The sequence below is a fragment of the Seriola lalandi genome, unplaced genomic scaffold (assembly GCF_002814215.2).
Source record: "Seriola lalandi dorsalis isolate HSWRI2012SDOR001 ecotype SW California unplaced genomic scaffold, Sedor1 jcf7180002054901, whole genome shotgun sequence".
Taxonomy (NCBI): Eukaryota; Metazoa; Chordata; class Actinopteri; order Carangiformes; family Carangidae; genus Seriola; species Seriola lalandi.
The window spans coordinates 7,631,677-7,646,202 of record NW_019525453.1 but is presented as its reverse complement, the minus strand read 5'-3'; the positions used below and the strand labels follow the sequence as shown (position 1 = coordinate 7,646,202).

Here is a 14,526-nt window from a genome sequence, read left to right as displayed (position 1 = left end):
CAGAAGAAGTGAGAGCGGAAGAAGAGAGAGCAGAAGAAGAGAGCAGAGGAAGAGAGAGAAGAAGAAGTGAGAGCAGAGGAAGTGAGAGCAGAGGAAGAGAGGGCAGAGGAAGAAAGAGCAGAAGAAAAGAGAGCAGAGGAAGAGAGAGAAGAAGTGAGAGCAGAGGAAGTGAGAGCAGAGGAAGTGAGAGCAGAGGAAGAGAGGGCAGAGGAAGAAAGAGCAGAAGAAAAGAGAGCAGAGGAAGAGAGAGCAGAAGAAGTGAGAGCAGAAGAAGAGAGAGCAGAAGAAGAGAGAGCAGAGGAAGAGAGAGCAGAGGAAGAGAGAGCAGAGGAAGAAAAAGCAGAGGAAGAAAGAGCAGACAGAGGAAGTGAGAGGGAGAAGATGTAGGAATAAAAAAAGCACTGACAGTCGTACCTCACAGTGATCTCACGCTGGAATGGTTACACAGCATTCAGCCAGGCAAGGAGGGAGGGGGCGTGCACGCACAAGGAGACACACACCCAAACACACACACACGTATGAGTGTGTGCAAACAGCGAGAAACAAAAGAAAACATGAGATAAGCCAACATTCAACAACATTCAAACATTTAAAGCAAACAAATGTTTGTCTGTTAAAATGTGCGACTCCACAAACTCAACTTCAGTTCAATAGTATCATATATTAACTTTTAACATGTTGATTAATTAATAACTTATAAAAAATAAAAATAAAAAACTAACAAATAATTTGTTGAGGTTTTTGTTTAACATTATTTTTCTTAGCTGCACTGAGCTAAAGCTGAGTCGGTCTAATACAACAGTCCTGTAATAAATCCTCCATCATGAAGGTTGTAATGTTCAGTTTGTGTTGAAACTGGAGCTGATACATTGGTGTGTTCATTTCACATGTGGTAGTTAGTGGTGCTGTTTAAGTGTGTTGAGTTTTACTGACGGGTGTTTTTATTATTATTTTGTCCAGCCTGTTTATATCAGCGGGTAGCGTTAATAACAGACCTTCATAAAGGAGGATTCATTGCAGGATGTTGTATTAGTTTCAGCTGGGTGTACTTAAACTGTCAACTGAGTGTATATTGATATTATAAAAATATTCTTATTAATATCATTACATGATTTAAGCTCTCATTTCACTGAAGTCTATGTCCCACTTCTCCATACACATCAACCTGAGTGCATTTCTCCCTCACGTTTACTTGAAATGTTGTAGCTGTATTCAATAAACATTTTGCAGCACCAGTTCATGATGCGGGAAGCTTTGCCTTGATACTGTTTTTTTTATTGTTCCTGCAAACCCAGACTGGTTCTTCTTCTTTTTTTTTTTTTTAGGTAATTGTCTCCCCTCTGCTGAGAAATCTCTGAAAATCAACAGGCTCTAGTTTTCATTTATCCCATGTGCAATAAACACTCTTCATTCAAATACAACATAAACTGCCTCAATGTACAGCACTTCATCTCACTGCTCTTATTAGAAGAACCTTTCATTTTATTTTATATTGTATGGCAATAACAGAACTCCTCCAACTCTTTTATTATCATATTGTGTCTATATAGTTTTTATGGTGCCTGGCTGCTGGACAGTGAAGGTGTGAACTCAACAGATAAAATGTTCAGATGTGTATATTCTACTTTGGGGCAAATGCTATAAAATAATGAGGAACGTGAAACAGAAATGCAGAGTTTAACCCTCCGTTTGGTCTTAACTTAACAAACCTGTATGTTACATGAAACTGAGTAAATAGGAAGCCTTGTAATACAAGACCATAATTTATCCCATTAATACACACGAGTACAAGTCACTATCATGAGTAAAGGAGAAAAGTGAGGGAAGTCAATTTAGCAAAAACAGGAAACTATAATGCCAATCTGAGTGTGTGCTTCCGCTCATCCTTCCATGTTACATAACGTAGGTGTCGTACGTGTGCAAGGTGTCGTTTGTGCTCTGAATGAATATGTTAAAAAGGTGGAACAAATCAGAGTTTGGTACAAGTCATAAAATGGCTGGATGACACTACAGTGTGTGTGTGAGAAGAAAGATAAAGGACACCTCTCCTCTCCTTACAGGATCATTAATCTCAGGTACCAACTGTGGAGCTGTGTCTCACCAGGTTCAATGGCGTATAGAGGGAAGAAGGGGAGAACCAGATCTCAGAAAACTTAATTGACTAAGGATGAAAAAAACTTGAATCTTCAATCTGTTTTTTGTGTGATTTTATCATTTTGAAGGAGAACTACAGCTCATTGTCTTTTGTGTCTGACTGACCCTTAACGACAGGCTGTGGAGCAGACTGTGAAAACCAAATGGTCTATTCCAGTTCTTCCAGGTCTCCTGCAGTGAACATGAAAACCTGAAAACCTTACCTCTTTCCACCAGCAGAGGGGGGAAGTGGTAAAACAAATACCTTCACTCAAAGTAAACACTGTGACATCCAGAAGCTCTGGCTAATGAATGTAATTTTGTGACTTAACAGTGGGAGAATTAAGCATTTGTTACTTCAATCTTGGACTCTTGGTCTTTTAATGGCACTAAACCTGTATTCTATGATATGTGACTGAACCTGCTCTCTGCAACTGCTCTGCAGAGAGTGACAGGGACCATCACACAAAATAATTGTGATGGCAGACGTGTGAGTAGAGTTCAGATTTGATATTGAGACTGACACATTTGTCGTCTTTCAGGTACTTATGTGACACAATAGTCTTTGCACAAACACCTGAATCAATGCCAACCACAGGCTGTGATAACAGCACGAGACAGAGGGCTGGAAACGATACACATCCTGCCTTCCCCAGTGAGAAAGGCTCACCTCATATTAGATCTACCATTATAAGAAAATGCTGGAAAAAACACATGTATTTATACTGTATCTATAAGTAAGCATCACATTTCAGAGCTGCGTCAACACAAAAAGTAGATTTGTGCTTCTGATGAATGAGACATTTTGAGATGAATCCCACCAGAGTATGTAATGTATATGTCCTCATTATAAATTTAAAACCCTGAAATTCAGAGCCCAGTCTTGTGTGTTAACATTGTGTATTTTGTGCAGGCCCAACAAACTGACCCCTATTAGCCGTTTCCCACTAAAGCGCCACAGGCCGTGTTCACACTCGTCCACTCCTCCACCCTCCTTTTATCAAACCAGGACCTTTCTCAGCTTTGAGTTAATGGAGGACAGGAGCAGGGCAGCAGGCTTTCTTTCTAAACTTTAGGAAGCTTATTAGAGCACATATAACCGAGCATGGACGGCAATTTATGTGAGCTCCAAGTTGCCATGGCCAAAGATGTAGAAATGGTTCATATTTTGATCATTGTAAAGCCCATTCGCTTCGTGATTGTGTTTAAAACATTCTTTTATCAGCAGCGACTGCAGATAATAGAAAATAAACTGTAAATACTCTAATCAGCACAACAAGAAGCTGAGGCAGCGCTTTCTACACAAAAGACCCTCACAGCCTGAACAAAGACTAACAATCTATAAGGCTGGAAATAACCAAGATAAACAACATGTTCAGCTGAATCAGTAAAATCCTGAAAGTAACACGGAATGAGAAACTGTGAGGGAGCTTTACCTTCTCCAGCTGACTGTGAACGTGCTGAACAATCAAATCCAGCGCAACAAAGTTCTCTCCCCCTGAAAATTACACAAGTTTAAGACACACGCAACAGGAATGTACTTTTAACTGCAATATCTGTCTAATTAAGTTATTCAGTGCTTACACAGAGATGAACAACAATTGATATTTTTGGTTTCAGATACCATAACACGACACTTATTAATATGAAACTGGAATCAAATTCACCGATATTTAATGTTGTTTTAGCCCAGACAGCAGTGCTAAAGATTTGCTTCTGACCAGAACAAAGATGCTTCATTCACCTGTGTATTTTATATCAGGTGAAGCCCAGTAAGACCAGTACCAAGTAAAGAGCTGGTATATTTCTATCTAAGAAAGCAAATTTGACCACTGACCTCTGGGCACCACAATGTCAGCCACCTGCACTGTGGGCTCGATGTACTGTTCGAACGCTGGCTTTACAAACTTATTGTATTGCTTGATAATGCCGCTGATGTCCCGGCCACGCTGTGAAATGTCCCTCTTCAGCCTCCGTATCAGGCGGATGTCAGAGTCCGTGTCCACAAACACCTTCATGTCCAGAAGCTGTTGATGGGAAGAGAAGGGGATTCTTTAATGAATCTGTACCGGTGTTGATTTATTCTGTAGATGTGGATAGCTAGACATCTCACATGTCATCACTTCTCTATGGGAAAAAAAGAAACCAACAAAAAAAATGAATCAATTCAAATGAATTGTTGTTGAGAGGTTGATTAAGTCGACCACGAGATGACTGTTTACTTACACTGTCAGATTAAATTGGTTTCACTCTAATGATTTAATTATTATCATATCATCGAGTCTTCTGCTGAATGTTTTCTTGATAAATTGTTTAGCCAATAAAATATTCATGTTAATCAATATTTGACAGTCGATTAATGACATTCGATTTTCACACACCGCAAGATAAAATATTCAAATGACTTGTTTGGTCCAGAATCCAAAGATATGCAAAAATCTATGAACATGGAAAACAAAGAAAAATTTTCAGATTTTTTTTTTTTACTCAAATTGTTAGGGATTAATTTTCTGTTGATCAATAACTCGATTGATTGACTGTTTCTCTGAACCCCAGTATATTAAGTATAGCATAAATTAGAGCTGAACGATATGCAAAAAGTATTCATATTGCGATTGAGTCATGATTTCAGTTGGAACGGTCATTTTTGCATTTCATTTCATTTCACTGAAAAAAATCTAAAAATGATGATATTGTGATTTTTGTCGGGGCTAGTTCCAAACAAACATGTTCCTTTACATCTGGTGAATATGATTTATAGGATGGGGTGTCTCTGTAGCACCACAACGCTTCATTTATGGTCTGTTGTCACACATTTTACCCTTTATCAAAAAAATAAAAAAAATTGTGATTTGGTTATTGCACTTGGCCACATTGCAGTTTTGATCATATTTCGATTAATTGTTCAGCCCTAATATTAAATGCATAGAAACAAGCAGAAACAGGCTTCATATTTAAACCCTGTCAGAGAAGCTGACAGCGCTTGTGTTGCTTTGTCGCACAGTGAAAAAGCAGCTTCCATGATTCCACATTTTTACAGCTGAAGCATGACGCCGGGTTCAGGCGCGTTGAAGAATCAGAAGTGTGACCCGAGGACACGTCAGTTATCACCGCTGGTCCGTCCACTGAGCTCCATTAAACTGAACCTTAACTCAGCAGAAACCAGGAAAAATCAATGTGGCAGCATCACAACAGAGGAGCAACAACAAAGAGGAAGCAGCCTCGCTCTCACAAAGAACCATCGGTGACTGGTGGAATGAAAGGGGGGGTTTCAGAGTGATTTAGATGAGGGGGTTGGGGGGCTACAGGTATAACTCATTTGCACAACGAGCCAGTGGATTCTGTCTGCTGTAAATCTGACAAACTGACCGACCGAAAGGTGGCATGTTGCTGGATAAGCACGGCTGTCGGCCTGTGGAATGAGGAGTGGATTGTTTCCAAAGGTTAGAGAGCGAGGCAGCGGCTGTAGATCATTTTCTAACCTGCTCCAACAGGAACATCAAGAAAACTGAGAACACTTTTATTTTATGGGTCTGTAATTTCAAAAATAATTTCCTATGAACTTTCTTATTTTGGTTTAAGATCAGCATTTCTTTTGAGTTAATTCTTATACATTAGTTGTTTGCAGGAAACTTGAAAATGATTAGGGAAATTAAGGACTTGGTTTCTATTGTTTTCACATTGGTCCAGTTGAAGTCATGTATTTACCAATGAGTGATGACCACTTGCACAAAAATGTCAGGTTATATGATGTTTCTTATTTGTGTGAGTTGATCAGGATCGTCTGACAGCACTATTAACGACTGTATGCCATGCAATGGATTGTGTGATGCTGTTGAGTTCAAACTCAGATTAAGAGAAAAGGGGGAAAAAAACTATTTTAAAAGAAGGAAGCGAGCCAGAAGGAGGAATGAAGTTTCACTTTCAGTTTGTGACAGTACTGCTGTGTTCAGGGAAAACAAATCACAGAAAGGTGAAACGCCCGTGTGGACTCTTGGTGTCTCAGCAGAGAAAGACATCAACGTTCAGCTTGTGGAACGACTTAAAGACACTACTGGTATGGATTAAATGAATATTATCAACCAGAAGAAATGAATGTTTGTTACTCTTATCTGATTACGAGTTATGGGGATGCGAATATTATTTAAAGTTATTTAAGCATAACGCTACAAACAAAAATTTGAGAGTATGCTTTACTGTTAACGAAGTAGGACTAAACAAATGTACTGTAAAAAATATTTAGTTAAGTAAGAGGTGAATATTATCAAATTTAAAGAGCGGATGTTTGGGCCGGAGCTGAACAAACAATCTGATATAACTTGAGGGACGGCTCACGCACGTTGTGTCTTCTTCATCAACACAAGAGGAGGCTGCATTTACAATAACTTTGACGGGCTTTGTTACAGGATGCGGCTCCTGCACTGAGAAGCAACATCTAAGCAATCGTTTTAATGAATTTTAGATTGACGTAGTGCTGCAATATTAATAACTAACTTCTTATACCACAGAGAATGCAATCAAATACAAAAATATTTCTAACAAACACTACAGGCAAGAGAAAAAGCTTCACACTTGACCTGGCCAAGGTAAATAAGTAAATAAAGGTTATACACTCAAATGTCATGTTCGTCTGACTAAACTGAATTCTGACTAATATAACAGTCCTGCAATAAATCCTCCTTCATGAGAGTTATAATGTTGAGTTTGTGTTGAAACGGTTTCAGGGAAGTGTTGATTGGACTGTGTGATCGCTCTGGAGGCTGCAGTTTGTGCTGCTGTTGAACTGCATTATACAGAGAGCTGTTTCTGTGCTTTAGCCTGCCCTCACTCATGTTAATGAGGTGGAAAAATATAATAGAAACACCTCTGCATATAACAATGTAGTGGCACCACAAACTGCAGCCTCCAAACTGAGTCACAGGTTTCACCTAGAAAAAAAACTAGAAAAGTAGAAAAAGTGAATTAGAGCCGTCATAGAGGACGATTTATATCAGCACTGTTGTACCAGGCTGCATTAGGTGTTCCTAATAAAGTGACAACTGAATGTGTGTCTGTAGCTCAGTTTCCTAAACCACACCTCCTCATTAGCATATCAGATGCCGCTTTAATTGACTCCAAGAATGGACTCAGACAACAATTAATCACCGCGGACAACCGCTGTTATTAACTGAATCAGAGGGTAATCAACTACACAGCTGCGTCTCAGGGGAGGCAGCCCACCTTATCGCCACGGTCCAGCTCACTCACACACACTCTCACGCACACACACACTCTCACAATCACACACGCACACACACACACACACACACACACACACACACACACACACACTCTCACAATCACACACGCACGCACACACACAAAAGCTTGAGGAGCACGATGCTGAGCAGCCATAAAGAAGACTCCTGTTCACTGCGTATGGATTTCCTCCGGCTCTCAACAGCATCAAAATAAAGAACTGCTGAATTCATTCTCTCCTCATAAACCAGGTCTGCTCTCCTCATGCAGCTGTTAATGGCTTTCATTTAACTGTTTGGACTGAATTTACAGTTTGGTGTGTATTCTTAACCTTTAAAATTCAATTACATATTTAATTCTAGGGGGAAAAAAAGATAATCAAATATTTTGACTGTAGTTAAGGTTAGAGAACAACACTGATATTTAACAAAAAGTGTTATGTACATGTGAAATATTTCACCATAATCAGACAGATAAATTATAGACAGATAAGCAGTTATCTGATTTAATTTCCCTCCTCAGAATCAGAACCTTCAGCTCTTTATTAATCAGCCTGTTGTTCGTCTCTGAGCTGCCATTAATCAGGTCCGACAGAGACACTGAACAACACGAGAGAAATCTGATCCCAACCGGATTTTTTTTTTTTTTGGCAGCGTCTGAAATATTAAAACATTCAAACTAATTTGAAGTCATCATTTTGGTTTTGAAATCGTGGATTAATTAGAGTCGTCTGCTTGTTGAGGATGGATGATATTGTGTTGTTCTAAATGGGGCTTGATGTGGGAAACATGTCAGGTGTGTGTGGTTTAAAAACACAATGGGGCAAAGTCAGAGTGGAAATCTCACTTGTAATAGGAGATGAATGTGACCTTGGCGTGGTGAGGAAGAGGAGGAGGAGGAGGAGGGGAGAATTATACTGTTCTTACCTTCAGAAGCTCCTTGTTGGCGAAGGCCAGGATTCCCTCAAAGATGACGACATTGGCCCCATACACTGTTTTCTGTCATGAATAAATAGATATTGATTAAACAGAGGTCTTTCAGGTGATGAAGCTTCCAAACAGCATTTAAGTAACAAAACTGGAGAACAAATTTGTTCTATGATAAAAGACAAGTGGCACTTGTCCACCATGATATCCATGGCAAGTACCAGCAGTTTGACATTAAGAATGCAAACAGGCAAATCATGCTTTGTTTAAATCCATGTTTGACGACACACGGTCTTCAATATGACTCTGTTGAAACCTGCAGGAATGTGCATCGCATCACTGCCGTGCTCTCATGTGCAAAAACACAGACAAAACTGGGGCTCGTTTATCTGTACCAGGCGTCAAAAACTTCACAAGGGGATCTTTTAAATTGTCTCCTTTCTATATGAGCAAGCAGACACAGGATGTCAGCTGCTTACAGGAAAATACAGGACGCCACAACCAGCTGTTCTCGTGTTCTTTGCTGTAATCTGATGAACCTCACTGCGAACCTGCTTTACTACCAAGGCTAGCAACTCTGTGTGTGTGTGTGTGTGTGTGTGTGTGAGAGAGATTAATCACTGCTTCAATCAAAGACAAAACAATGCTGAGTATGTCACAATCCTATTACCTTCCTCTGACCAGCCTCATGCTAAAGTCAATGGGCTGGACACTTTAGTATCGATTCTGAGGAAGTGAGTAGAGAGAGAGAGAGAGAGAGAGAGAGAGAGAGAGAGAGAGAGAGAGAGAGAGAGAGAGGAGGTGAGGTTGTGTGTGAAGCAGAAAAAGTGAATGCTAAAGAAACAGATGAGTGTTTATCGATTTGTTCATTTCCCTCTTAGCTTTTAGCTAAGAGATGATTTAGTGAGTCTTTAACATGTTTAAATGTTGGTGAGAGAAAGAGAGAGAGAGAGAGAGGGAGAGAGAAAAGGTGACTTCCAGTTTTACCAGAGAAGACACAAGAAAACTCGGCTACGCCCTCTTGTTCATCAATGTAACTGGTAGAAACACACACACACAGTATACACAGCCTGCAGCTGGGTGGCCCTTAAAGGCCTCAGCACCCTCGGGGGCCAGAGGCTTAATTACATCCAGCACAGTACAAAAGGCCCATAAAATGATTTCAGAGTCACAAGTCGTGATAGGCGATTTCCCGCCTGGTGTTGGTGCTTTTCAGCCATGAAATTACATTGCAAAGAAATAGAGAGTAGTTGTCAGAGTACTACACTGCCAGATTGATTCCTCACAATGCTTCTGGGAGGGGATGTGTGCTCTTTGCTCGGGTTAATGTCCTGTAAACTAAATCCTTAATAATTAGCAAATTAGCAGGCAGCTCAATTGGCATCAGCTCAAACGATGAATACATCCCCAGGGGTGTTCAGTGATTTGTAACAGCAACCGTAATTTTAATCCTGGGAAAAAAAACACTGATTCAATTTTGGTTTTATGGTGAAGACGGACGATCCTGATGAAGTGAACTGACATGTGCTGTCCCACTGAGGCCTGTGTCCCTGTTCTCCAACTACAAGGACGACATGGAAATATTATAGATGGTTATCACCTCTGCTTGTAGATCTACTTCTTTATTCCTGCTTTATTTATATGGTTAACCTTTTCAGTTTATGTCCAAAAAATGCATTTGTGTTTTACTTTTATTCATCCGCCTCTTCTAGTTCATTCTTATTATCAAAACGACAAATAGCACTTTATCAGAATATAGATGCTGTCACATATGAGGAGTTCATCACAGATCAGTAATTCAGTTTATCACTAATATCTGTGAGGTTTTTCAGTAAATCAATAAATAAAATAATCACAAATTAATAAAGTAAAAACAACAAAGATTTGGTCAAAGTAACTCAGATTTGATCTTTCTGACTTCAGGGAGGTGAACACTCAACAACACCTGGGGAATTATATAAATAAGCATAATATACAATAAATAACGGCTATCTAAAGAACTCCTTACAGCCTGTAACACCAGTAACTAGAATGGGACACCACCACTTCAATGCTCACAAGTCAGCTGCCACAAAAACACACAAGGAGGGGCTACCAGAAAGCACAATGGCTTCTTTTGCTTGTAAGGTCCAGGACTTGTTGTTATGCTGATGAACAGTGAGACAGACCAATCGTTTTGTGTGCAAGCTTCACTTACACACTGTGGGCAGGACACCGTCTTTCTGGTGGGACCGATAGTGAGAGGTTGTCGTACCAAAAGATACTGAACAGCCGTAAAGACTGCTGAAACTTATCACCAACATACACACATCTCCACTCCGGAGTTCTCAGAGGTTCAGAGTATGATGAAGGTCTTTGGTGGGAAGAACCAAGGAACTCTTCTGACAGAAAGCTCACACACTGACAAAGGATGTTTGTGGCCGCTACACACGGGTTGTTACTCAGCTCATTTTTAACATGTATGATCCATGTTTTTCAGAATTTCATTATGAAACAGCGTCTGAATGATGAGTGACGAGTGTCCTGGATCTGTCTTCATTTTTTACACACAGATTTTTTTAGTATTTATAAGTCACAAAAGGTGCATATCTCGACAACAAACTTAATATGAAGAGTATGAGCAGAGTTGTGCACATAAGAACAAAAATTCTCCTGTGTGACAACTTCAACTACAAATCAACTAGTTCATAAAACAACACTCATTTCCACATCGCTGCTTTATGTCTCCATGTGTTCGTTTCTACTTAGATCTGGGACACTGGAGGTGATTTTGAGTCCTAAAGATCAGTGAGTAAACTAGGAGAGAACGATTAGCAGCAATAATTAAAACACTTCAAACCCCACTGCTACCATTGTTTCCCCATTAGTGAATTGAATTGATTGCGTAAAGTGTTTATGGGCTGTGCCGCTCCTCCGGCTCGTTGAGCCTAAAATAGTGTAATACAGTATCAGTCGTCATCAGTTATCAGCTGCATGACTGCCATGTGAAGGTGGTGCCCGTGTGGCTCGGTCACAACAAATTGGAGGGTACACTGGCGTTCCCACAAAGCCTTGCGTCCACCCTCTGATGATGAAATCTACATCGCTCAGAGCCCAGCGGACCCCCGCGGCTCAGATACACAGGGTATAACACCGGTCTTACCCATTCTTTGCGTCTGCTGTGAGAGGTGAAGTCGTACACCGGCACTTTGATGCTTTTCCCTTTCTTCAGCTTCCTGAGGACGGTGACCAGCAGCTCGAAGTCGAAGGCATCGGGGTGGTCAAAGTTATACTCGTTTTTAGCTGCCAACTCCTGCTCCTCTTTGTTTAACACCTGGAAACACAAACAACGAGTTAGCCATGCAAGATTCAAGACTAAAGATGTTAATAAAAGGGACTGGTGTTGCTCGGTTACAGTTATTTTATAAGAGCAACGGTGGTGTAGCAAATTTCAATTGTATCATTGTGCGTTTGTGTTAAAAATCTTTATAATTACAGCTGATAAAGTTGGTAAAAAGTCTGTGTTTTTCTCAGCGAGGTGCAAAGGGAACAGGTTGATAATGCACTTCAGAAATGAGGCAGTTAATCCTCCCTTCTTTAACAAGCAGCTAATGAGGTGTGTTAAATGTAATACAGCTGGTACTTTTTCTGGGAATGAAACACTTAGTGTGTGTGATCATGAAATGATGTTTGATGTCTTAAGGTGCAAGAATGGAAAAAATTAGAAAAGTTTTACTGATCAAAAAACATCTTTAATCTTTAAATCTTTATCTTCCCATTGGAAAGGAAAGTTTGCATCGACTGCAATTCTTGAAATCCACCCACAGACTTCCTGTTGCCTCGTCTCCACTCTCTTTTTATCCACATTTGTCCTGGTGCCCTTTAGTGCCGTCTATCAAAGGCATAAAGTCCACAGAGATATATTTCACCTTTAAAAGAATATGCACCAGCTCAACTGTTACATTAAATTTAAAGAGGCTCAACAGACCAGAATGTAAGGTACTGCCAGCGCCAAAATTGTCCTCTCCCATTCACCTTCAACACATCACTAGATATCTACTGTATGTGTGTATATACGAGCCACCTTTAATTGAGAGCAACAATTCTCAGCTGGTCATTTTAAAGCTCATATCTAGGATCTAACATCGCCAAGGATCAGAGCGGATTTCTCCTTTAAGACTGAACCCACCCCACTCATTTCACTCACTCATGTTAAATTAATACACAACAACTAGCACCAATCCATAGAGACATGCAGATATAATTGACTCTCTTGGATTCAGTGAGTCGAGGAAACGGAGAACTCATCGACCTCTGGTCTCGGAGGAGAGACGCCTGTAATTGATATGACCTATGGTGTTTAAACGGTTATCGTCAGAGGCTTTTACTCACTGTGCTGACATCAGCACTGCAGCCTTCAGTCCAGTGCTTAATCCAATATATCCCGGACTGATGAATAACTAAAAGAGACCTCATAATTGCAGTAAGTAAAGCTGCTAATGTTCTGTAATCACTACTCTTTAAATGCTTGTTTATATTTTAAATAAGATTAGTTTGAGTTTAGTACCTTGTAGAAGGAGTCCATCGAGAGCAGAACCACCCAGGGAACGTCCAGAGCTTCAATGATCTTATTGGCTACTGTGGTTTTACCAGAAGCACTTCCTCCACACAGACCTACCAGAGGAAAACACACACAACCACAACTGTCACCAACAGATAAAAATAAAACCTGCAGCTCCACATGTGGTAGACATATTTAAAACCACCACAGAAATCAGGCAACATCTGTTGTATTAGAGGAAGACAGCAGTGGGTTTTGTTTTTTTTGTTGTTTGAGTTGTGGTACATCTGCAGAGCATGTTTGGTCTTTAAAATGTCAGAAAATATCAAAAAGTGCTGATCTCAATTTCCCAAAGCCCAAGGTGACACCTTCAAATATTACAAGCAGCACTCCAAAACAAAAACACACTCGATTTACTGCAAATTCTTGTAACGCTTGTAACCTTGGTTTCCTTCCCACATCATTTTTGTATCGACACAGACAGGCGAAGGACTCTCTACAGAAAGTTTGGACACGACAGCGCAGATGACGTGCTGCAGGAAGATCACGCCTCGCCGCTCTTACAGAGAAGAGCTCCACTACACCTGTCAGACCTCTGCTGCTGCACTGCAGTCACCTGAGAGGTTCTGCCACCTTAATGAAGTCCCACATACACACACAGCATCTGTGCATTGTGGACAGACTGATTCGTTTTTCATTTTTCTTGCCCGCCTCAAGATCTCTACCTGCAAACACTGACATCTTGGGTTTTGACACACCTGGCATAGTCATGATAACATTTATTTCTGGCATATTATCCCTGTTTAGCAGTTATTTGTATTGCTGTGAAACTAGAAAAACTACAAATAGTGGTACCAAAAAAAAAACAACAAAAAAAAAAGACACTCAGAATGAAGCCCTTCTTTACCTCACACAACCCGCCTGGGTTAAAGACCACAACAGCAATCCTTCAGGACAACAATCCTGGGCACCGGGCCAGAATGACAGACTGGCTGGGGAAAAAGGTGAAAAAGAGGATGCAATTGCTGCGAACGGCTGTGTGTCTGTGCAGAAATAGCCTACGGAGCTACTTCTGTGGTATAAACAACTCTCAGTGAAGTGTTGGGATGGGTTTTTTTTGCACAGATAAGACCCATCAAGGTCAAAACTGCTGACTGGGAGACGGCGGAAAGAAACACTGCAGCGCTGCTCATTTCTATGTATGATCATAGTGTGTGAGGGGTTATAGAAATACTGACTCCCACTTACTGCTTCCCTATAGATTCAGTATAGATGACAAATTCTGAGTGTGACGCCTGGCCACTGAAACAACAGATAAAACTGCCTTTTCTATTAGCAATAAAACCAGACTGTAAGAAAGCAGCAACCTCTAGTATCGATGATGCTTTACAATATTTATACCTTTCTCTCTTTGTTCATTCATCCACCCATCTTTTTTGTTGTCATCACTTCCTCTTCTGTCTCCATCTCCCAGTGAATAATGTTGGTTTTTCCTCTGTCCGGCTCCCTGCTGTTGCACAGTCTGGTCCTTTAAGCCGGACCCATTTCCACCGCAGTTACAGCTGAGTGTGAAATTGTGACCAGTCACCGTGGCCCATTGACAATAACAGATTGCCTACTAAAGATAATGTCCACCTCTCCCTCCACGTAATCCCGCTCATGCCAATCTGATGTGTTTAATCACGGGAC

General features: G+C 40.5%; 1 protein-coding gene across 1 annotated transcript in view; it reads right to left on the bottom strand.

The window, feature by feature from the left end:
* Window positions 1-14,526, bottom strand: part of LOC111672784 (uridine-cytidine kinase-like 1) — a 28,161-nt gene that overhangs the window by 9,462 nt on the left and 4,173 nt on the right. Inside the window, exons 3-7 of the mRNA XM_087180360.1 lie at window positions 12,844-12,950; window positions 11,440-11,610; window positions 8,298-8,369; window positions 3,971-4,160; window positions 3,570-3,631 (exon numbers count right to left, since the gene is read on the bottom strand). Of these exons, the coding sequence (XP_087036486.1) occupies window positions 3,570-3,631; window positions 3,971-4,160; window positions 8,298-8,369; window positions 11,440-11,610; window positions 12,844-12,950 (602 nt within the window). The remainder of the gene's footprint in view (window positions 1-3,569; window positions 3,632-3,970; window positions 4,161-8,297; window positions 8,370-11,439; window positions 11,611-12,843; window positions 12,951-14,526) is intronic.